This window comes from Cygnus olor, chromosome 24 (genome assembly GCF_009769625.2).
Source record: "Cygnus olor isolate bCygOlo1 chromosome 24, bCygOlo1.pri.v2, whole genome shotgun sequence".
NCBI classification, from domain to species: domain Eukaryota; kingdom Metazoa; phylum Chordata; class Aves; order Anseriformes; family Anatidae; genus Cygnus; species Cygnus olor.
Window position 1 is genome coordinate 2,471,232 of NC_049192.1, and position 23,493 is coordinate 2,494,724.

Consider the following 23,493-nt stretch of genomic DNA (forward strand, 5'->3'; position numbering starts at 1 on the left):
CTCATCTTTCGGGAAGTGAAAGGATCTTTGCGGAGCAGGATGTAGTGGGGAGTTGAGGTGAGTCTCCTTGATCCATCCCAGCAGCCTTGTGATGTCAGTCCTTTTTGCGGCCCGACCTCAGAATATAAATGAGCTTACAGCTTACATCCGGAGCAAAGCAGCAGTGCGAGGCATGTCCTCGGTCCCTCCGTGACAGGTGTCCATGCTATCGCTGGGGCAGCAGCTGTTGACACAGGAACCGCTGGCCTCCCGGAACGCAGGAAGTGAGGACTTCCAGCTCCCCTCCGCCAGGTGCCCTCACGTGGCAAAAAAAAACCAAACCCTAGGGACGTACCTGACGGGATGACCTGTGTTTGCTGCAGCAGACACAGCGTGTGGGTGACACGTGAACGCAGCTGCGAGAGGTGAGCATTTGGGCCTGGGGAGAAAGGATGGTGATGGGTTTTGTTTGCTTCCAGGCTGGTAAAACAGAACTTTGTGGCTCCCAGGTCAGGACCAGATTAGGGTCAGCTTCTGATGTCACCTGCCTTCCTGAACTGCTTTGCTCAGGACTGACATCTGTAGGGGTAAGGCGTTATCCATAACTACTTGGTCTCAGTTTCTGTGTTGAGATTCCTGGTTACAAGAAGTTAACAACTAGGTTCCCCTGGCATCCTTGGTCAGAGGTGGCTGGGATTCGATTCAAGTCAGCATTTGGATCTGTGACAGGCAGCGGTGGAGCTAGAACAGACAGCAAAGGGTCTGGACTTCTTAGGACACTGTCAAACTCCATGATAGGTTTTTATTTTGAATGACTTTGGCCAAATCACTTTGTTTTGCTGGATCCTTCGATGAAAAGGAGAAAATTACGCCGTACACCTTTGGGCCGTTTAGGCCAAAACTGTGCTCTGTGGCAGCTTGGCAGTGCCAAAGTCATGTGGCTGCTGTAAAGCACACGGGCACGCAGTTCCATGACCTGCTGCAGCTCAGCGCTGAATTTTTTCCTTTCCAAGGACTCGTTACCTTTGGTACCTGCTGCCCCGCAACTGGAAACCCATTTCCTGCCCTTTCATCCTCTGCCTTTCTGATCTCTGCGCGTCAGCTAGCTGGTGGGGATTTTATCTATTTCTGTTTTCTTGTCTCATGCGGCTTTTGTCTTCACGCTTCCACTTCCTGAGCGTGCAGCTGGCCGAGCGTTAATCAACAAGGTCACATTTTGGTGGGCCTTGTTTTCATGGGGGTGGGGAAAGAACGGCTGCTCCGGGGGAGGTGTGGATTTTCCAAGTCAGGAAGGAAAGATGAAGGCGGAAAGAGAGCCTTAGAGACCAGGTTTGTTTGGACAAAGGAAAACAGAGGGTAGGGTTGCAGACGGGATTTGGGACTGCACTCCCAGCCTGCTCCAGGAGTGTGGAACTGTGCTGCCGCTTTAGTGAAGACATCATCTCTGTATGTCCCGAGTTCTCCTCTGTGCCTCTTTGTCAGTGCCTCATCGGGAGGTTGTGAGGGTTAAATTAATGCCAATGCTCGTTATCCTCTGAAATACTGCATTCAAGTGGCCTGGGCAGCAGCAGACAGGTACAAAACCCAGTGCGCTTCCGCCAGTTACTGCGGCGCGGTGAAAGCGGCGCTGCTGTCTGCGCCAGGAGCTCAGCTTCCGTGGGGGAGCCTCACTGCAAAGGTTTGAGGGCCTGAGGAGGTGGGAGCACCGCCGTGGATTTAGCGGAGCCACCTTCATGCTGCTTTGCTTGAGCCAAAAATAAGAGGAAACCGAAGGAAAAGGGGGCGCGGGGAGCCGCCGTCATTCATCCGGAGCCCCGCGGCGCAGCCCCCGCTTGGCGGGACAGCTCGCGCCATAGGCCACGCCCCCCGCGAACCACGCCCGTTTAAGCCCCGCCCCTCGAGCCCCGCCCACTCGTCGGGCGTTCCCTCCCCTCTGCGCGGGCAGCGGCGCCGGGAGGAGGGGGCGGGGCCGCGCGTGACGCCACTCCCGGCCGGACCAATGGCGGCGCCGCGCGGCGCGCGTGGGCGGGGCCAGCAGTGGCGGGCGGTGATGTCAGGGCGCGCCGCGGCGCGGGAGCGGAGCGGAGCCGGCGGCGGGTGCGGAGCGGGCACCGGGCGGGCACCGGGCGGGCACCGGGCGGTCCGGAGCACGGGGCGGTCCCGGGCTGGGGGCCGGGCAGGGCCGGGCAGCGCTCCCCGGGGCCGCCGCTGCACCCCCGGGCCGCCGCTCCCCGGTTGCGGTAGACCGGGGGGGCTGGTGGCGGCTTACCGCTGCCCGGTGGTGCTCGGGGCTCTGCCGGGGCTGCGGCAGCCAGGCGGGGCGGGGAGCTCCGGGCCTAGCCCGTTGTCCCCGGGGGGGGGTTCGGCCCCTGGCACCGCATCACGGCCCCCCTCCCGGTGCCTGCCGGGGCTGCGAGAGGAGGCCCGGGCAGCCCGGGCAGCGGCGCGGCTGCCGACGTGTCGTGTGTTGAAGGGGAGTGCTGCGGGATGAACGGGGCGTTGTGCTGACAGCCGCAGCGCCCAACAGAGCGTTTTTTTTCCCCCTGCGTTTCAGGTGAAAGACGGGCTGCTGGAGAGGGATGTTAGGTCTGAGGCTGTCCCAATGCCAGCCCCTGCCCCGCAGCCTGCTCGGCGCAGTAAGTAACCTTAACTGGGAGCTTGCTGTTACTTTAAATAAGAGCTCTTCTTGCCTCGCGCTGTAAGGTGAGAAATCCTTCTGGAAGAGGAGGATGGCTGTGACGCTTGGAGCTTGCTAGTTTTGCTGGCTGTTCTGGCAGAGAGCGCAGAACAGGCTGAAACGGAGCAAAACCCCGCAGGAGCCTCCAGACTCAAGTTCTGCGGAGGAGAAGTGCTACTGGGGAAACTAACAGAGCCCTGGTAGTAAGAAGAGCTTTTCTGGATTGGGGGAACTTCATCTCTGAAAGCCAGTCCCTCTTGTATCTACCCTCTGGTTCCTTTAAGCTTCCCTTTTCTTCAGTGGTCTTGATTTCATCTGTTTTTCTCTCTGCCTTGTGTGCCCCGTCACAGCAGTCTGCTGGAAGAAGACCTGGAGAAAGATGTGCTAAAGGGTCACACATCGAAGAAGAAGAGCTTGGATCCCATCTCGGTGGCTGCTGTGCCGCACAGCGCTGGAGGGAGGGAGACCTGGAGTGAGCTTGCTGTAGCTCACAGCTCCTACTGCGCTCTCTGCTAGCTCAGTTGTTGGTGTCCCCCGTTCCTGGACTTTGCTTGATGGGGATCTCTGCTGCGGGAGCAGTCTCTGCACTCAAAGGCGGGCGAGCAGGGATAGGAGAGGTGGCCTCTAGATGCTGGAAGGGCCATTTGTGTAAGGCCCTGGCCGAAGACCTCTCCTGGAACAGCTGCTGGCTGTAGGCCCACCAAGCCGAGGGTCAGGAGAGCCTCCCTGCAGCATGTCTTCCAAGCCGGAGCAGAAGGACTCCCACCAGGCCAACGGGGCTGTGCTCCCCACGGTGCCCATGAACTGCCTTGCCAGTCCAGACCGAGGGCAGCTGGTGGAGCCCTCGGATTTCCTGGGACCTGACGGTGTCGGGGTGGAAGTGGTGGTGTTGGAGTCCCGCGCCAACGCTAAAGGGGTGCGAGAAGAAGACGCCCTGCTGGAAAACGGCAGCCAGAGCAACGAAAGCGATGACACCAGCACAGACAGAGGTCCTGAGCCAGCCTCACCGCTCAAGGAGACCTCGTTTTCCATTGGGCTGCAAGTCCTCTTTCCGTTCCTCCTGGCAGGCTTCGGGACAGTTGCTGCTGGAATGGTGCTGGACATCGTGCAGGTAGGACTGGTACCTCCCCGGTACGATGCTGGGCTCCGAGTCCCATCTCTATAGACCACAGCTTGCTCCCGAGCCAGGGGATACTCAAATACCAAGGCTAATTTGGCAGCTACAAGGGGAAGCAGTGTGTGTCCTTGCAGGCTGGTTGGGGTAGGGGGGGATCTTGGTGGTGTCTGGAGTGAGGGGAGGAGGGGCTGCGGGGACCCCTGCACCGCTGCTGCTCTGCTCCAGCTCAGAGGACGTCACAGATGTGCAGCCAGAGCACCTGCCTGGAACTGAGACCGCTCCACGCGTTGCTGCTGGGAATGAGGCGGTCGTCGACCCCTGACGGTGCCCGTAGGCGTCCCAGCCCTGGTCCCTAGTCCTGCACGTGCCCTTTCCCCTTACCGCCCACGATGTTTGCTGTACTGTTCCAGCACGCTAGGCTCCTGCCAGCCAGGTCAACGATTGCCCTGTTGCAGTGTGTGCGGGGCGCTGCGTGGTGCTCTGCAGGTTGAGGGCTGGCTGGGCGGCCCCTGCTGTGCCTCCTCGTGGGCTCGAAGCAGCCAGGAGCAGTTGGGCCAACAGGATTATTCATTCTTCCTGAGGGCTGCGTGGAGCTGATCTTTGGGAAAGGCCAGGCAGGGAACTCGCTGTTACCTCTGGCTGAAAACTGTTGTGTTATCAGGCAGATCTCTCTTAGGTCTTCCGAGGTGGGTGGCACTATGGGAACCACACAGCTGGCTTAGTTTTCACGTGGGAAACGTGACTTAGCAGACTGTGGCTCCTGTGCCTTCTCTCTAGCGGTGGTTTCCCAAGCAGGTGTCTCTGGCAGCTGATGGGCTCTTAACCCCTGCTCCTCTGCCCCAAAGGACAGGCAGTGCAGAGCTCCTTGTCTTGAGGCCCAGCCAAAGCAGTGAGTAAGGCACGGAGCTCGATCGTGCAGTGTGGCTTTCTGGAACTGTTTGGACGGAGGCAGACATGTTGGAGCTGTCGTCAGCCAAAAACGCTCTGCTTGCTGCTCCCCCGTTCACCTACGTGCCGTAAACAAGGCGTTGCAGTGAGGCTCTAATGTCAGCCGCTTGCCCGTGCCGCTGGCAGTGAGTATTACCTCCAGCCGAGCTGTGCCAGTGGGGCCCTGGGCATTTGTCTGTAAGTGCGGGTGGTCAGGCAGACATTTATTTTCCTTTATTGCCCCTGATGGTTCTTCCCTGCATGCCTTTCCACGCTGGTCATCCTTCTGGTTTCTCTTGATGCAACCTATCGAGAGAGTTGTGAGGTTTGGGTTGTGACTCAAAACAGGAAGGGCTGGCTGCACTAAATTAATCCAGGGGAGAGAGAGATTTAGTGGAATAACTTTCTTAAAGGCGTTTCAAACGTGTTTCCCTCCGCAAGCTCCCCGTAAACTCCTGTGTGGCTCTTCTGGTGGTTTGTACCCAGCCTAAAGTCCGTCCTGGAGAAGGAACAGTCCTCCTGGCTGGGGAGGAGAGGGGCAGGGGTGGGATACTGCGGCGTGCTGCTGTGTTCTCTTGCCTTTTATTTATGGCCATTAGAAATAAAGCTTGATAATTCCTCTGTTCCGCAGCAGCTCAGCATGCAGCTATGCAGCGTGTCCTGCCAACTCCTTTAACTCCCTTTAGTGTTGGGATTAAATGAGGCATCTAAATGCCATGGGGTGGAACAGGGGGAAGGGAAGCGTGTGGTCTCGGCTTGCCTGCCTGCAGAGTCCGGGGAGCTGCTCTTGGTCACGGGCTCCCCAGAGGCTCAGAGCCTTGGGTGAAAGGAGGGAGGCACGGGGAGCAAGGCGCTGGGGCAGAGGGGAGTCCCACTGCTTTGGATGTAGCCATGGGTTGTGATGGATGGAGAGCTCCATACCCTTAATTTCCTCTGCTTTAGACAACCAGACTAATCAGCCAGCTGTAATTAGTCTCCCCAGTGTGAAAACCGGCCTTTGGCCGTGCTGAGCCATTAACGTGTCCCGGGGAATTTGCCTCCAGGGAAGGGAATTTGCCTCTGCTCCCTCTGGGATTGGAGAGCTCCGCGCCAGGTGACGTCCAAGCGTGCCACCTGCCTTTTGTGTACAGCAGAGCGCTGCTGGCACAGTCCCCTCTCCCAGCAGAGCCCTGGTGGTTGTTTTCCAGACTTGCCTGCTCCCCGGAGGTGCTTTGGATGGTATTTAACGTGGAGGAGGGAGTCTGCTCGCTTCCCCCGCCTGGCCACCTCTGGCATTAGCATCCCCCTTGGGACCGGCAGGGGATGCTGACCCCGGGCCTCCCGGCCCCTTCCTCCTTTGCCCAGGTGTGGCTTCCCATCCTCCCTGCCTCCATCGCTGTCCTCCTAGACAGAAGGCTGCTTCCTCAGACCTGTGACAGCACGGGCTGACGCCGCTGAATGCTGTGGTCGAGCTGCCCCGGTGCCAGGCCTGGGGGAGCCTTACGGGGCTTCTCACCGAGCCTCTACTGCTTCCTCCCCAGGGAGCGCGGGGCTCTGGCTCTCCTGACGCTGCTCGCCTCTTTGGGGTGCGACGGCTTTCTGAGCGTTTGCAGGAGAGAAACGCAGCGTGCGGCGCGGCCACGGCAGCGGTTGCTGTAACCTGCTGCCTCCTCGGCACTTCCTTCCCCTGCGAGCTGTCGTGAATCACCATCCTGCTGCGAGCCGCCTGCAAGCGCGCTGCCGCCGCGAGCCTTCACCCCGCGCGTGGGGGCTGAACGTGGCAGGGGCCGAGAAGCAGCTGCTGCCCTGGAAGTATCGGACGGCTGCAGGTGCGAAGCCTCCGAAACGCAGCGAGCCTGGAGGAAACAGCAAACCACCGCCTGGGGCTTGGTGGTTCTTCCAGAACCTGTGAGAAGCCGGGGTCCGGCCTCAGCTCTGCACGGGAGAGGCCGAGCCCGGTGGCTCTGGCGCTGGGAGACGCGTGCCGGGGGACCGCCGGCTGAGCAGGTGGAGGTGCAGAGCGTTAACCTTGGTGGCTCGCAGTCTCTGCTCCCTCTGCGTGGGGGCCAGGGGGTGACAGCGGACGTGAAGAGCCGCCTCCTGCCAAAAACCAGCCGTTCCCCTTCGTGTGGGCGGTTGTGGGGGATCCTGCAGGCTGTTACGCTCCCTCCTCACCCCTGAGGACAGCTTTGTGTGCTCCTCAGAGAGGGCTGCTACAGGGGGAGTCAACTTAATCTGATAATATTTCCCCTTCTCTTTCCCATTTTTGTCTTCCCATTGCGCTGTGCTTCTCCCCTTGAAGCCACATCCGTGGGCACACATTTCTGCAGGAGCTTTGTGCTCGGCAGGAGCCCTCTGAGCCGCACGAAGTGCCCGCAGACCAGTGTTGTATAACATCTGATATTAAGAAAGTTGGCAGGAGCCCACAGGTCCTGCTCTTTGCAGCGAGCGAGCTGCTGATGTCTGCAGAAATCTTCTTGTTTTCCCTCCCCGAAGATGGCTGCTTTTTTTTTTTTCTTTCCCTTTCTGCAGGAACACCCCTGTCTTGCTTGGGGAGCTGCTCTAGCAGGCTCCGGTTACAGCAGCTTCTGGCAGCAGCTTGCAGCTCAGCCTCCTGGAAAGGTTAACACCCAAAGCTGGTGCTGGGACGAGGTGCAGGAGGGCTGCGGGCACGTGCTGGCTGTCTCCTGGGCCTGCCTCTGTGATATCTCTGCAGGAAGAAGGAGCCAGGAAGCTTTCGCACGGCGCTTCCAGCCTGCGGTCGGGCTGCCGACAGTGTTCCTTTCATTCCGTGCCTCTGGTGACAACCAGCTCGTCCCGCTGGGAAGCGGGAGCGTGGTGCCTGCCGATTGATTCGGAGATACAGCCAAGGGAAGTTGTAGCGAGGGATTCACCGGGACAAGTAGCAAAATAATCGTAGCGCCTGCCTAAAAATAGAGCCTGAGAGCAGAGCTCAGCTGTTCCTAGGTGTGACCTTAAAGGAAGCGCAGCCTGACGTGCTGCTGTGCCGAAGGAAATATTTCAGACTGATTCTCCTCCTGCCTCTCCTGCCCTGCTCAGCACCAGATGCTGAAGTGAAACGTCTCTGCAGTGTCAGCTCAGGTAGCTGTGCTGAGCCGCAGCCTTTCGGAGCACCTCTGGCTGTAGCGAGGTCTCCCAGGCTCAGGCTCTCTGTGTGCGAGGTGTTTGGGGCAGGGGCTGCAGGGTTTCCTTAGGCGCTGCCCATCACAGCAGCTGGGCAGGATTCCTCGGTGCAGGAAGGGATGAGCCTGGAGCCTGGGGATCCTCAGCAGCTGTGTTCTTGGGCAGCGAGAGGCTCGTAGGTGTGCCTGAAACAGCTGAGCAGCTTTCATCCGTGCACCTGGGGGCTGGGGAGCGTTGTTAGCTTGTCTTACAGGCTGTCAGAGACATTACAGGGATTTTTCTGAAGTGAGTGGAAGGCAGTTTTTCTCTTTTAGGGAAAATGGTCCCAGTTCATCCCTCTTAAGCGCTTCCCTGCCTCCTGTGATCGTGCTCCCCTCTCAAATGGTTCTCCCCGTGCGTGCAGCTTGGACGTGGCGTTGCAAAAGCCCTAGCAGGAAACTGAGATTTGTTGGCATTTGCTCTCCCGGTGCCGAAGGCAAGCATCACAAAGGGTGGAAAAATAAACAAAAATACCCAAAGTCCTTCCCCGCGGGAAGGCATTAGTCATCAGGTAGTGACCTTTACTTGCTGTAAGGTGCTGGCTGCTCGTGCTCCTCGCCCAGCTAGCACCGCGCATCCTTTTGGCCGGTCGGCGTGGCCGAGGGGAGCGCTGCGGGGATGGAGCCGGCCGCAGGTCCTGTCAGCAGGAAGGAAGCAGCCGGAGCCGCGACTGCCAACGTGCTCAGCGCCGCCGCCAGCTCCCCAGCGCCCTTCCAGCAGCGCTCCGTTTCCTTTAAGGAGCGTGCCAGTTAGGCAGTGTGGGAAGCGGCAGCTATTTTGGACACGGTGCCTTCTTGCAAAACACGCATGAAAGTAAGGTGTCAGGCAATGGCACTCGTGCAGCCTGTGTGGTTTGTTTGTTTTTTTTTTTTCCCTGACACGGTTGTGAGGTTTTTGGGGTGGTTTTGGGTTTTCTGGGAAGCCAGCTGCTCTCCTGTGGGATTGCTCACCCTACACTTGCTCTGTTTTTTCCTAAATAACCACGGCTGCCTTGATCCTAGAGGCGGGGTGGGCAGTAAGGACCGAGTGGTGCACGTGCAGGGGTGAGGGAAGCAGGGACAGAGCCCTGTGGGCTGCTTCTTGGTGCTGGCAGCATCAGGGAGCAGCGGTGCCGTGCTCTGCGAGGTATCCGCAAGATGCACGTGTGGGGAATGACTCTGGGCTGAGACTGGCCAAACTTCGGGGCTTGGTTCCGCCAAAAACTGCGTGTATTGGGCAAAGTCTGCTCGTCTCTCCCTGTTTTGGCCCCTGCATACGTAAGTGTTTTGTCAGCGGGGAAGCTTCAGGGGATTTTTTTAACTGAAGGTTGCAGGCTGAGATCCTGTTTTTAAGCTCAGCAGGAACGTGTGTTTGCTACTACACAAATGGCAGGAACAGTAAAGTTGCTGGGAGGCGTGATGCTGGAGCTGGAAGCGGAACTGGGCTCTGCTCAGGGCAGGCAGCGCCGGAGCACAAAGGCAGCGGAGCAGGTGACAACCAACCAAGAGCAGAGGTTTCTAACACCTGTGATTATTTTGTTGTCTGTTTTTTAATCTTGCAGCACTGGGACGTCTTCAAGTATGTGACAGAGGTGTTTATCTTGGTGCCCGCGCTGCTGGGCCTGAAGGGGAACCTGGAGATGACTCTGGCATCTCGCCTGTCGACAGCTGTGAGTACCCAGGGGACGCCTGCTTCGGGGGCGGGCAGGTGGCTGGGCAAACAGAAGTCTCTCTGTGCATGGGTCTCTGAAGGTAGCAACCACCCAAACCAGAGGCTGGAGTTTACCTTCCTAGCCAGGTGTTCCCGTCCCGTTTGATCGGATTTAAAGGCTCAATAGTCCTTAAGCTTTGCTGACAGTTCGCTTCCTCGTCAGGGCTGCTCGTGAGCCCGGAGGCACGGTGCAGAAGGCTTTGGCAGTTTAGGATCTGGAGTGCTTGGCTCTGCTGTTTACAAGGAAGCTGGGTGCAGGCATGTACCCAGAGCACACAGAGCAGGCCAGAACACACCAGGTTCAGCAGGGCTGGCAGATAAGAGAGCCTGGAGAGAGCTGTATGGTTAATGCTGAAATGGAAGGGACCTTGCAGGGAGAGCAGGTGGATGGACAGCCTCTCCAAGAGGATGGAGAGGCATGGCAGGGTGTTTCTCTTGCTAGAATTCAGTCCGATTCGTGTGGAACAGTGGGCTCCCTGTGAGAAACGGGGACAAGCTCTCTTAGCTCCTCAGAGTGCTGTGGTAGTCCAGCAGTAAATGAATTGCTTTGTGTTTAGCTGCTTCTCTAACGCAGCAGTTCCTCCGAAGCTGAGCGGCGCTGGCGAGAGGCTGACATCCTCTCCTAACAGGCACAATATCGCTCCTGCCTTCTGTAAAGTGTCTTCTACTTGAACGCGACAGCCTGATGTTTCTGTGCTTCCCGTGGTGAGAGTACAGCTTTGTGTCTTCCATCTGCAAGGTGTTAGCTACCTGCTGCCAAGCTTTTAACTCTGCTGGCTCTCTGGTGCATGTTGCTGGAACAGAGAGCCCTTGCAGCAAGCAGCCTGGGCTTGGCCTTGGCATTGCAGAGGAGCTGGCTTGCCTCGGCCTGAGAGAGCTGCTCAGGGAGCATTCCCCAAGGAACAGGACTGGAGAACTGTCTGGATGGATGATAGCAGCAAGCACAGCAAGCAGAGAGCTGCCTCTTAGCATGCTCCCTTCTTCTCAGCCTTCCCCTTCTGGTTGCTGCAGGAGAAAGCACAGGAGTGTCGGAAAGGTTTCTGTATGTTCCTTGTTCTGGATCTTCTTTCTTCCACCCTGAGTGGTGGGGTGGTGTCAGCTGTGACCCTTTGCTCTCCAGCAGCTGCTGCCCCACTGAACTGGTGGCAATGGGCATTGTGTTCTGGTCAGCACTGGTTACAGGACTGGAATACTCTGCCCTCCCAGCTCCGTGTGGGGTTGTCCCTGTGGAGCCAGAAGGCAAAGAGCACTTCCCTGGAAATACTTGGCCTGGTCCCAGCATCCCCAGCCCCTGCCTGCTGACTTGTGCTGCGGGGACCACCTGGGAGCCAGCCCTTGGTCTCTGAAGGTGCTGAGCTGCCTGGGAGGCTCTGGCTGCTCCCCCTCGGCACCGGTCTCCTCCCTCCAGGTGCTGCCGGGCAGCACAAAACTGCTGTGCTCCTGTGCCAGGGCTTGCGGCGACGGAGGCTGAGCACTGCAGCTTGTGGCAGGCTGAGCTTTGTTTGCCCCTTCGTTCTGGGAAACAAACCCCTTTGTTTTAGTTGTTCCCTATTGTTCAGATCATGTCAGGATCCTCGCTGACCCAGACACAGGCCGTTCTCCCTCTCGGCCTTGGCTTGGCTTTGGCCAGCTTTCTGAGCACGGGCTTATCAGGGGGAGTGCTCAGCTCTCCTGGGACAGCAGTGCTTCTGTGGCCGTGGCTCTCTCCATCTTCTTCCCATATGGGGCTGGCCCAGAGGAACTCCGGGGCAGCTCTGCAGGGCAATGAGCCTATCCTGGCTGCACAGCAAGTCAGAGGAATGCAAATCTTTCCCCATCTGCTCTGGTGACTGCAGCAGGGTCACCGGGAAACTGGCACAGAGAGCAGCCGTCCGGCTCGCCTGCCTGTCCAGGCTTCGTCCTCTGCTTTCCTCGGCCCCAGCAGGAAAGGAGGCTTTGCCTCTGCGTGAATCTCCTAGCCTCACAGGCTACCTCCTTGTATGTGTGTGCAGTGGGGCAGGGCAATCTCTCTGGATTTCATTTTTTTCCCTTGGCATGGGGGGATCCACGTGCAGGTGTGAGGAGCAGGCTCTCCTGAGCAGTGCTTCACGATGTCCTTCTCGTGCTCTCACTGCAGGAAAGCATCTGGAAGGGTTTCTCAGACTGCGGGTTTCCAATTAGTGCTGCATTAAGGCACCTCAGAAGCTCCTTTCACAGTTCAGAAGCAAAAGTCTCCCATTAGTTAGGGGATTAAGATCCTGTTGCCAGTGACTACGGCTAGGTTATGTTAATCCCAACCTAATTGCCGTGTGGCAGGAATGCTAAGGTCAGGCTTCATACGGAGCTCAAATTCCTTGCTGGATGTACCCAGTGCTACTCTACAGTCAACTTGGTTTTTTCTCATTTCTTCTTCCCTTCCACTAAACTGACCGGACCCCACCCAGAGCTGGGTGCATCTCAGTGCTGGTAAGCGTGGCTCGGCAGCTTTCTCAGGTGCGCGTGTGGCAAGGAGAGCGGGAGGACTGGCCGATCGCAGGCTGCTTTTTTTTGCAGAGAGCAGAAAGGAAAGCTGAGAGGCAGGAATTGCTGCTCTGTCACTTAGCAGTTTGACGCTGCCAGCCAGTGACTCTGTCATGCGAATACCGCTTGAGATTTCTTGAGCCTCTCCCTTATGATTTCATAGTGACAAACTCGTTTCCTCTTCTTGTTCATCAGCTTCTTCTGCAAGACTGGATACGAGTCTGTACTCTCTGCCTATTCTTTCCAGCTTCTACAAGGACCTAGAAGGTGCTGGGGAGAACAGAACTCCTGTGTTCTGCAGAGACCAGTAACCTGCAGTGATTCTGCTGGGTTGGTGGTTGTTTTTTTTTTTGTTTTGTTTTTTTAGCATGTAGGCCAAGAAATTAAAGCGACTTTCCGTCTGTTCTGCTTATTCTGATTAGCATCTCCTGTAGTGATGCCAGATGACCCATGTGCCATGGCTGCTTCCTGCTACTCAGTAGGTCTCCACGTGGCACTAGCCTTGTTTACTCAACTTTTATCCCCAAAGGAGATCCTGCTGCCAGCTCCCTCTGCCCACGTGATGCTCTTCTGGCCTTGCTCCGTATGAGAGCTGGGGGCACTCAGATAGCTGACCTGGGAGTCGCTGCACCCCAGGTTCCCTCCTGGCTGGCTGACCCGAGGGGCACCATGACCCAGCTGGGCCTGAGCCAGGCTTGGCTTGATCACCACTAAAGTGAATTCAGTGGGTAAATAAGGAGCAGTGCATGTTCCTGCAGGAGGGCAAAGTATATCGTGTTGCTTTTGCAAGATTTTCATCAGAAGCTCCATTGAATTCTCCTGAATTGCTCTCCCATAAGAGGTGAGGATTTGAGGTCACTGTTCTCACCTGCTCCTGGCACAAACCTCTATAGACGGAAGGCAGGAATCTGACCGTTATCAAGTGCAGACTTCCATCAGTCTTTTAAGTCTTTAATGATGTCGTGATGTCTTGCAGGCTAATATTGGCCAAATGGATACACCCAAAGAGCTCTGGAAGATGATAACAGGGAACATGGCGCTGATACAGGTAAGGGAATGTGAAAGGAGAAAAAGTGGGAATGTTGGTGTAAGCACAACTAGAACAAGCATCAGAAGGCCTAAATGCATCTTCTTTGGTATTGACTGTCAATATTACATGTCTAGTGGGGAGGCAAATGGCACCTTCATGTCCCACAGTCACCTAACCATGGCAGTTTGCCCTGAGGGTGAAACTTGGCATTTCCCTGCTGAGTGCTAATCTACCTGAGATGTGCTAATCTACCCTGGGTGGTGCTCTTCTTTTTTCACCCCGGGACCATTTTTCCCACTAGTTGCCTTGGTGACTGTCTAGTTTTTATTTTCAGGTTCAGGCTACCGTGGTCGGCTTCCTGGCCTCAATTGCAGCGGTGATATTTGGATGGATCCCAGATGGGCACTTCAGCCTTGACCATGCTGTGCTGCTTTGTGCCAGCAGCGTGGCTACTGCCTTCATTGCTTCGCTTGTTCTGGGTAAGAGGCAGATCCTGTACGCCCTCCATGCACCTCTTCCTCAAATGCTGAGCTCTCCTTACCATCATCCTGTTTTCTTCCTCTCCTTCACTTATAGGCATGATCATGATTGGGGTCATCATCGGATCCAGGAAGATGGGGATCAATCCTGATAATGTAGCCACACCAATTGCTGCCAGCCTAGGGGATCTCATCACCCTAGCTCTGCTTTCAGGAATCAGCTGGGGCTTGTACAAAGAGCTGGGTGAGGAGCAACAAAAGGCTTTTGTGTTTCCCTGGTCCTTCCATGTGCTGCAGCATCTCCCTTGCAATTCACCCTGTTCCTGTTCCTTTACCCTTACTGTTTTCGGGGTGTATAGGATGCCTGGCCTGGAAGCTATCCCAGTTAGCAAAACCTAGTCAGAACTGATAAGGGGAGGAATTGGACCTTCTTACTGTCTTGTAGCTGCAGACAGTCTTGGCAGTGATCTGCATACATCCTGCTTACCAGGTAAAGTGTTAAGGGAGAGGTTGCCACCTTCCAAGCACCAGGGGCTTGATCATGGCTGAAGTAGTGGGGGAAGGCAGCTCTGGATGTGATCATTTGTACTGTCAGCACCAGCTGGGGGTCCTCAGTGCAGAGCTGCAGCTGCACACTCTAGACTTCCTCCTCCCTCCCCTCCACCTTCCTTCCCCGGCGGCTGGGATGCAGAGGATGTGACTCAGCCAGGTTCAGTCAAAGGTGAAGCAATGCTGGGAGGTCTTGCTCAGGAATGGGAAGTGGGAATGAGCAATTAGGAAACCGAAGAGGTCTCACTCGAAGCTGTTGATAAAGCCCCTGAGGGTGCATCAGAAGAAGGAAATGCCAGGTCGTGTGGAACCGAGGCTGGCCTGGTCGAGTTTGTGTGTGTCTGACTCCATAGGTGGCAGCAGTTTGCAGGCAGGGCGGATGAGCTCAGCTGAATTTGTGGAGAAACGTGTCCTTGATCTGCTGCCTCTGCTTATTTCCCCCTCAGAGAGCAAGGCATATGTGAATCCTCTGGTGTGCGCCTTCTTCATAGCTCTGCTGCCCATCTGGATCATCATTGCCAAGAAGAACGCGGCGACACGGGAGGTGCTGTACTCCGGCTGGGAGCCTGTCATTATCGCGATGGCAATTAGCAGGTAGGGGGGCACGGAAGAGTTCTTCTCCCCCAGATGCAGACAGATAACGCGCCCTTTCCCCCAGCCCTTTCAATGTCTGCCCTTGGTAGATTCCAAAAGAGAGAGAACCAAACCTCTCCTACTTCTCCAGTTCGCTCTGCCAGGAAACACAAAATGACCTCCACGTTTTGTGTTTGCCAGACAAAGACACTGGGAGCTAGGCCCAGAGGCACAGGAGCGATTAAGCACCTGACTGCTGGAAACCAAGGCCTTAGCCATGTGTCTGCTGCGGCACAGGAGGACTGACATGGCCACAGAGTAGACACAGATCCCTTTTAGCAGTCCTCCTCACAAAAGCCCTACTTGCCCTCTAAAAAGCAGGTTTGCTTTTGATTAATTTGTAGTAGTAAACTGTATGTTGGGGGATCTAGTCTTCTGTCTTTTTGGGAGCAATGAGAGAAGATTCTCCTAAAACTCTTCTGTTAGAAAATATTGAAGTCAAAAATCACGTGCAACAAGCACAACTGTAGGTGCATGTTAGGTGGATACATCGCCCTTGGGTGCACAAAGTGCAGCAGAGAGAACCTGCAGTGCTTTCTGAGTTACCTACTGAGCTTTCAGCACTGACCTCTTCGGTCTTCCCTCTGCAGTGTTGGCGGTTTAATTTTGGACAGAACGGTCTCAGATCCAAACTTTGCTGGGATGGCTGTCTTCACACCAGTTATTAATGGTGAGTTTCTTTCCACTCTGGTACTGCAGCTTTTGAAGATCTTGGCAAACAGTGAGTTTGGCCTCTGAGCCTCGTTTCAGGCAGTTTAGAGACTAATTCTCCTGGATCACCAGTGGGATGTGTTTAGACCCAAGCTTTACAGCAGCATGGCTCCCCCTGGTGCTGGCCGTTCACCAGAGGGGTAATTGGCCTGGGAAGCAATTGCCTAAAAGACAAGCTTTCTAGATCTGGGGCCCAACAAGAACTGTCTTCATTTCTTGGTTCCTCCTGGCTGATGGAAGACCCCTATTCTGGTATATGTGCTTTGTGGTCACCTTGTGACATGAAGACTTGGCTTTGCAATTCAGAGTCAGAAAATCTAGTTTCTTCTGGTATGAACCTTTGACCTCCTTTCTGCCTAATGAACCAAGAGAACTCCATTGTGTGATAGTTTTCAGGCTTGCAATAAATGGAGTTAGTCCTGTGGCAGTGCATCTTGCACTAGTGGGTTCCAGTTTCATTACACCTCACGCAAAAAACAGTAGCTTTAAACTTCCTGTGTCTGTTTTGGTGGCTGACTTGTCTTTTTTTTTTGTTTCGTGTATTTCTTTCAATAAAAGCTGCAGTAATAGAATTGCATGTACTTTTCTAGGGGGCCTAAGGGGAAACTGTAGAACAGTGTGCTTTGTCTCAGCTCTTTACATCCTGCAAAAGTGGAATTTGGGTCAAAAATAGACTGTTTTGCATTATTTCAGCACCTGGCAGTTCCAGGTGTGCTGGCTATTGAAAATGACTTTCAAGTGTGTTTAAGATCTAATCTTGTTGCGCTCTCCTTATCTGCAGGTGTGGGTGGCAACCTGGTGGCAGTGCAGGCTAGTCGCATCTCCACTTACCTGCACATGAGTGGGATGCCTGGAGAGAGCTCCGAAACAGCCCCTCGCAAGTGTCCCAGCCCTTGCAGCACTTTCTTCAGCTCAGGTATTCAAGTTGAGGCTTGACATATATTGAGTTCTGCCAGCAGCAGTTGCTGCAAATGGCTGGCTAAACTCGTCTGTGACAGTCACTGCAGCACTGGTATGGGAAATGGTGGCTAAAATCTGCTCAGAGGCAGCTGTCAGCTCGTGGACGTGGCTGGTTTTCTGGCCTGCCCTGCCCTCTAGAGACAGTCAGACCTTCAGCAAAGCTGCCGTGTGAGAGGACGTAGCCCTGCTGGATTAGGAAAACATGGTGCAGAAGTCCTATGCCCTGACTGCCTAATACTGTAAATCCCCCACCCACTAAATCTCTTCCAGATGTCTAGGACACTAAAACCTGCCTTGAGGCTTCAGCTTTGCAGCTCTGCTGGGCTTGTGGAGCTGCAGTTACAGAACTTCTCACTTGCGAAGGCTTCTTCAGAGCTCCGTAACTTGGAGCAGTTGCGTAGCAGAGAAAAGCCCAAACTTGCATTCCGACATACAGCGTGGGCAGAGCTGGTCACTCTCTAGAATCCCTGGGGAGGCTTGATACCCTGTAGCCTGGGCCCCGGCCTTCTGGTAGAGAGCTGTCCCTGCGAAGGGAGCTACGTGGTGCTCTGTTCACGTGTACCAGCTGTTCTCTATAGGGTTTGGGGAACAGAAGGGGAGAGAGATCTCCAAAGTTACAGTCATCTGTCAGAAAACTGATCACCGGACAAGGTGCGGACAGAGCTCTGAGGAAATTCAATTTTCATGTTAATTCCTTGGCAGCCCTGTACTGAGCTCTGTCCGAGATGGGACGTGAGTCCTTCTGGCAGCTGTTTTTGCTCTGGGGGCAGAGTTAAGCTCTCCTACCGAGCTTGGCACAAAAAGTCCTCGGGTGTCCTGACAGTTAGGCCATCGCTCTGGGTGCTGTTTTCCAGCCTAAATCTGGAGTGCAAGGATGAGTCCAGTGTGCGGTTGTGCTGCCTTCTCCCCTGGAGCCCAGGTAGGCTGCAGAGGTGCTGTGTGTTCCGGCCACTTTTAATCCTGAGCTCCACCTTTGTTTCCTGACAGATGTGAATTCCCGCTCTGCCCGTGTGCTCTTTCTCCTGGTGGTGCCTGGACACTTGGTGTTTCTGTACACCATCTCCTCCATGCAAGGAGGACACACTACGCTCACCCTGATTTTCATAGTCTTCTACATGACAGCTGCGCTTCTCCAGGTAAGCTGAAGCCCCTCCGCTTCTGTAACTGCTCAGGCTGGAAGGGGACGCTGCCGTGCCATCTTCAGTGGGAAGCTGCTCAGCCAGCTAGGCTGTAGTGCGTGCTGCTGTGCTCTCAGCAGCATATTTATCTCTAGGTAACAGGTCCGTGTACTGGAGAGAGCTATGCCAAGAATATTGTTTGTCAAATGAGCTGGTATCAAGCTAAATAAATCCTTCTTTGTTGATACCTGTACGCGCAATTTTTCCTTCCTCCCATTCTTGGCAAGTTTTGAATCTCTCTTTTGTCTGTCTCTTCCTTTTTAAGTCCTCTTGACAGCAGAAGAGTTTACCTCTTCTGTGTTAATCTGTTCTATAAGGTGCTTTAGCGATTTTAAAACTGCCGGTGAAGAAAACAGGACGTCGAGTTTGCAGGAGCCCTGCACCTCGTGGCTTTGGCTGCCTCCCCGCGCAGGGTAGAGACCTGGCAGCTCTGCTGGCACCGGGCTCCCGGCCCCTCGCAGAAGCCGTGCGAGCCCGTAGCAGTGGTAGTTCTGGGGGACGTGCACAGAGCAGGGTGCTCCTGCTGCAGAAACACAGCAGCCGTTTGCATGAGTGGCTGCCTGCGTTGGAGGGAAGGAAGAGATGGCCTGGTTGGGGAGTTTCCTGCAAAGCCCAGCTCCGCTCCCCCTGCTTGCCCCCTCTGCTTGTGGAAGCTGCGCCTGGTTTCAGCGTTCCCTAAAATCAACCCAGGCCAGCTTGAGGAAGTGAGTCAGAGCATCCATCAGAGGCAAGAGCAGAGTGCTGTCATCCAGGAGGCTAAATTTAGGTTGTGAACTCCTGCTGGGCGCTTGGGCACTCGGAGGGGGCTTCCGCTTGCAGCCGCTCTGCAAAGCCGCTGCGGTGAGCAGCCTGCAGGCTGGGGGGCACCGGGGCTGCAGGGGGGCCACAGTGCTGGCTGCTGGGTCCTGAGCTCTGCCATGTCCCGAGTGAGGCCCTCCCAGTGCTGGAGCCACCAGAGGCATGAGCCGAAGGCCTGTGGCCACTTCCAGTGCTTGTCCCAGACCTAAGGCTTGAGAAGATCCAGCGTGGATTTCTTTTGATGTCTTCTAGACACAGGTACAGATCTTCTCGCTGCGTTGAAGCAGGTAGAACATTGCACTCTGGTGGTTTCTGCTGCTGGGAAGAAATTGCTCTTTTATTCCTGGAATTCAGATGTTGCTGTCCTTTCCCAAGAGAGTGTGCTTCTCAGTCCCCTCTGTTTGCCCCGTATCTCTTTGTGCTTTTTTCTGGTTAGATCTAAAAACTGAGATGCAAAATGTAGGTTTTCAGGTGTTTGGGTGCCAGAGCCCTTCTAAGCTGAGATGTGATGGTGACACGTGAGGCTAAGAAGGATGGGATAGAGACAGTTAAAGAGACAGAGAACTTGCTCAGGACCCACTGAGGTTCACTAAGATCTCTGTGCTGTACTCCCGTTGCTTTGGGGGGACAGAATGCATCGAGTGCCTGGGCTGCAGCGCTCAGCAAGGTGCTTGGATGTGCCACCAGCTCCGCTCCTGGGGCTGAGGGCCGGCCTGCCCAGCTGGAGCGGCCCCAGTCGGAGCTCTGTGGAGGTCGGGGCTGCAGGGTCGGGGTTTGTGGCTGACGTGGCTCTTTTCTTCCTGCCTCCCAGGTCCTCATTCTTCTGTATATCGCCGACTGGATGGTGCACTGGATGTGGGGCAGGGACCTCGATCCTGACAACTTCTCCATCCCCTACTTGACAGCGCTGGGGGACCTGATCGGAACAGGTCTCCTTGCTCTCAGCTTTCACATCCTCTGGCTCATCGGTGACCGGGACTCCGATGTGGGAGACTAGCTCTCCCTGCCGCCCCTCCCCGTCTCACAGCTCGCCTCCTCCACTGATTTTGTTGTTTCTTTTCCTCCACCTTCCTTTCCTTTACTTCCTCCCCCCGTCTCTCTCGAGACTTCATCTTTGATACTGGATTCTCATTATTTTCAATGGGAATTTTATGTGGTTTATATTTCAAGCCAACTTTGTACAGAAAATAAATCTAGTTTTAGGAAGGACAAAAAAGTGTAATGAGACAATCACCAAGTGCAATTTCATAGCCGTTGTCTGAAGCGATGTTACAGTGAAGATACTGACCCCTCAGATCATACGTGTAGGAAGCCCGCCCTGCGCATGTCACTAGAGGTGAAGGGTTGCTTTTTTCGCTTCATAAGCGTCTCAAATGTTGGAGGTAAGGTTCAGATTTATTTTACTGAGCAGGCACCTTCTAGCAGAGTACACCTTGTGGACGAGGGCATGGAGTTACCTCCTTTCCTCTCTACCCTGTCACCTTCCTCCCTCCTGTTTGCTTTCTGAATCCCTCCTGTGCCTGGCCTCCAAAGCACACAGAGGGATTAGTGAAGGTAGTGAGGAAGCATCCTCCGTACCAAAATGCCCGTTCCTGTGTGCCCACAAAGAAAGTGAGCGACTGCAGAGCCCTGAGATCTGGCTGTGAGCAGGCTGCTCTCTGCTGACAGATTTAGGCTCCCTTTGCCAACCATCTGGCAGCATCTGCATCTCAGAGACTGCAAACTGCTCGTGCACCAAGCTTCAGCTCCTGCTGCATGCAAACTGATGTGCTCTGCGCTTTGCTGAAGATGCTGTGAGCTCTCCCATCCATCTTCCTCCCCTTCCTCCTGCCAGTGCTCTGCGGGAAGATCTGCTGGAACCGTGGTGGGTGCCAGCCTCTCCTTTGTGCTGGTATGGGCACTGCGATATTCTTCTGACAGTCTGCACAGTTCAGTTGGCTTTTCTTTTTGGGTGGATGGAAAAATAAATCCTATTTTGTGCATTAAGGCTTTCTTTCAGCTGCTGCGTGCTGCTGACGGGCCCATTGCAGCTGGGAAGAAGCCACTCAGTACCTTTCCCTGCAGAGCCTGAGGCATTTCAGACTTGGGAGCGTTAGGATGCTGGTGTCCCTTGGAAAACCACTTCTGCGTTCGGCTGCTGGTGTTCTCTGTGGGTGTAGGAACCAGCTGGAAAACATCTCAGTGGGTGCACTCTGACTTCTGAAGCCCTGGGTTCTTAGTGCAGCTCTGTACTGGCCCGTAGAAAAGGAACCTGCTTGTCCTTGAGTAGGCCCGCGAAATCTGCAGTCAGTGACAGCCCAGCACGTGAGCACTGGCCGAGCACTGCGAGCGCAGGGTTCCCTGCTCAGTTTTCCCACCTCCTTTTTGTGCTGTTCAGCTGGGCGATGGCTGAGGCACCTTCTGTTGCTCTGCTTGTGCAGCCTGGAAGGACTCGCGTGCAATAGTGAGTGAAAACCTGTTCTGGCTGCGTGACCAAGGTATTTGTAAATGATCCTCCTGAACGCTGTTGGCACTTGGTGCTTTCTACTTTTCCCATCTGGATATAAATCAATTCAGTAAACTGAGTGCAGTTTGATGTAAGCGGGTCTTATTGACTTGGAAACTTCACTCAGTTACACCGAGTTTAAATGATGTGCTGAAGCAGACAGCGCTATTAAACAGCCTCTAATGCATGAACATAAATTGAATGCATGGGAGCAAGCTCTTAACATCTGTCAAGGATGGGAAAAATACAGTATCCCATGGAACTTAACTTCAGTACTGTGGTACCCAAAGCTTGGGGAGCTGCCAGCATGCCCTCAAACTCTAGGGAGATGCCTACAGCATTCAGCATAGTAGCACCTTGCATCCCGATCCTGAAATAACAGCAAAAGCTCTCATTTTAGTTAGCTCTGAAGGCCTGGAGCACTGCAGTCCTGCTCTGGGCACTGCCTGTCCTGGTTATTCGCAGGCCCAGACTGTAACCTGAAAGCTGTTGAATTTGTGCCTGCCTGTAGGCTGCTGCTTCTCTTTTGTGCTTAAGCATGCTCCTCACAGCAGAACGCAGCCATCCTTGCTTGGCTTAATTTCCTCAGTTCGGTTAACTTCTGCATTTCTCGTACAGGCCTTACTGAAACCAACACTTGTCTTCTCCTTCTGGTTTTCCATCCCAGCAGTGCTGGGCATCTCTGTGCTGGAAAACGGTGCAATGTGGTGCTGGGGATGCTGAGCTTCATCCGAAATAAGGCCGGGTTGGAAGATTTGTTTGTTACTGTGGACAGCACAGGAACTAGCTGAGCTTTACAGCTTCCTGCCCAAGTGCAGACCGCTTTTCTTTCTAGATAAGGAACAATGCAGTAACAGCACGTCCCAGCCCAGAGCCCTGCTTGCAGAGTTGGTCCTTCCTCTGAAGACAAGCATGCTGGAAAGGGAGCTCAGGGTTAGTGCGTGGGAAGCCAGTGCTGCAAAGCCCCAGAAGCAGCAGTATCTAAATCAAATGTAGTCGGGCTCTTGTGCACTCTAGAGAGATTGCTGAGGGACCACTCGTAGTAGAAGAATCCTTTTGTGCTTCAGTGTGTGAGTGTGCTTCAGTGTGTGAGCACAGAGTTCTCCCTTCTCTACTGGCTTAGCTGTTTGCAGCGGTCAGCAGGCAGAGAGCTGGCCCTTGCCCCATCAGGCTGCCCGCTCTCAGACCCTAAGAAGAGCAGGCGATAGATTTTTGAAAGATTAGAAAGATTCCCCTTTCTACCTTGCTGATGTAGGGCTTGCTTTCTCCTTCTCCATCTTTGCAGCATATTGCTTGCGGCAGTAGCTCGGAACCTCGTACTCTTCACCCTAGTGACTTGGCTTCTCATAGGTCTAATTTGGCCACGGCTCTGTTTAAAAAACAAACAGAAAAACACCAAACAACCAAAATCTCACACCCACGTACGGAAGTCTCAGCCCAGAGACTTCTGGAGTACCCTCTGCTGCTCACCTGATTTCTCTGCCTAATGTTGAGGAATAGATATGAGATTTCCTTCCATTAACATGTAAGCTTTTACATATATATATATAATATATGAAACTCTGCCGGTCTTTTGTGTGTCACATCGCTATTTAGTTCCCCAAGAAAGGATTTGTGCCCGAGGAAGAATCTGCTGCTCGTGGTCTCCTGTAAGATGCAGAGACCCAGAGGTGATGAAGAGCTGTCATGCTGCTGGGATTGGTGGTGCCTGTAAAATTCGTATAAGGTGGGGTGAATAGATCAGGGAAGAATCTAACTTAAAATTTCAGAATGTTGATGGACAAAATGTTTTCCCACCAGTTGCACTCAAATGCATGCCTACTATACAGCTGACTGCAAATGAAAAATCCTGGTTTACTCTTTTTATTAAAGGAAAAAGACTGTCTTAATTATTTATAGTTCCTATAACTGAATTGACAGATGTCAACTTAACTGATAAATTATATTTCGTTAAATAAAGATGACATTTATTTATGTGCACTGTGGTGTCTTTCCTTCATAAGCCTCTTTACAAGGTTGAAAGTTTCTCTTGTGTTTTGCAGCTTGTTCTAGCTTATCCTGGAGTCCTTGTGGTAGGTGGTGCAGGGAGAGTTAAGAAAATAAAACGAATTGTTGTGTGTTAGGCAAAACACCATTAGTCAAAGTGACAGGTTAGCGGACGGGCTTCTGCCTTGCCTGTGGTGGGGTCCAGGCAGCTGCGTGCGAGCTCCTGGCAAGAACAGCGGCTGTTTGCTCTTCGGCCTCTTGCTGTGTACAAAAGCCCTTCCCTGGCTCCGCAGGCTCGGCCTCTGGTCCCTGGGGGCTCCTTGCCTGCGCCTTGGTTAAGGCGAGCAGGACACGGGGCTTCTGTGCGATTTGGAGGTGTGTTAAGCAGCCCCCTGGCTCTGGGGGAGCTGGTGGCCCTCAGAGGGCTCCATGTTCTCTCCAGCTGTGGGAGTTGCTCCCTGTTGGCATGGAGCGATTCCCCTGTGGGGCTATGCCTGGCCAGGGCTCTGCTGCCCCCCTTCTTCCCCATGCCCCAAATACCAGGGTATTCGGGCACGGGGTGGCCGCCTGGGGCTCCCTGGGGGGGATGGATTCTTTTCCTGCTTAGCTTGCGGGGAGGAAAGCAGTGGGGGAT

At 54.5% G+C, this 23,493-nt stretch overlaps 1 protein-coding gene across 3 annotated transcripts; it reads left to right on the forward strand.

Annotated features, from left to right (window-relative positions):
• The first annotated feature begins 1,997 nt into the window (after window positions 1-1,997).
• SLC41A1 (solute carrier family 41 member 1) lies at window positions 1,998-22,847 on the forward strand. Of its 3 annotated transcripts, none has more exons than XM_040535462.1 (12): window positions 1,998-2,076; window positions 2,534-2,615; window positions 3,007-3,767; window positions 9,403-9,510; window positions 13,027-13,098; window positions 13,415-13,559; window positions 13,657-13,803; window positions 14,555-14,702; window positions 15,332-15,411; window positions 16,234-16,368; window positions 17,400-17,548; window positions 19,200-22,847. In XM_040535462.1, the coding sequence occupies exons 3-12, from the start codon at window positions 3,390-3,392 to the stop codon at window positions 19,383-19,385; spliced, it is 1,548 nt and encodes a 515-aa protein (XP_040391396.1). In that variant the 5' UTR covers window positions 1,998-2,076; window positions 2,534-2,615; window positions 3,007-3,389; the 3' UTR covers window positions 19,386-22,847. The 3 variants fall into 3 exon arrangements, with proteins under 3 accessions (XP_040391396.1, XP_040391395.1, XP_040391397.1); XM_040535461.1 differs by having other exon boundaries at window positions 2,034-2,076; window positions 2,534-2,682; XM_040535463.1 differs by lacking the exons at window positions 1,998-2,076; window positions 2,534-2,615; window positions 3,007-3,767 and adding an exon at window positions 8,146-8,675.
• Window positions 22,848-23,493: the final 646 nt, after the last annotated feature.

Bases quoted from the DNA above. Each gene is read 5' to 3' on its own strand.
- SLC41A1 (XM_040535462.1), top strand. From the start codon at position 3,390: ATGTCTTCCAAGCCGGAGCAGAAGGACTCCCACCAGGCCAACGGGGCT. The intron at 3,768-9,402 runs GTAGGACTGGTA...TTAATCTTGCAG, and splicing joins TGGTGCTGGACATCGTGCAG to CACTGGGACGTCTTCAAGTA. The intron at 9,511-13,026 runs GTGAGTACCCAG...GATGTCTTGCAG, and splicing joins CATCTCGCCTGTCGACAGCT to GCTAATATTGGCCAAATGGA.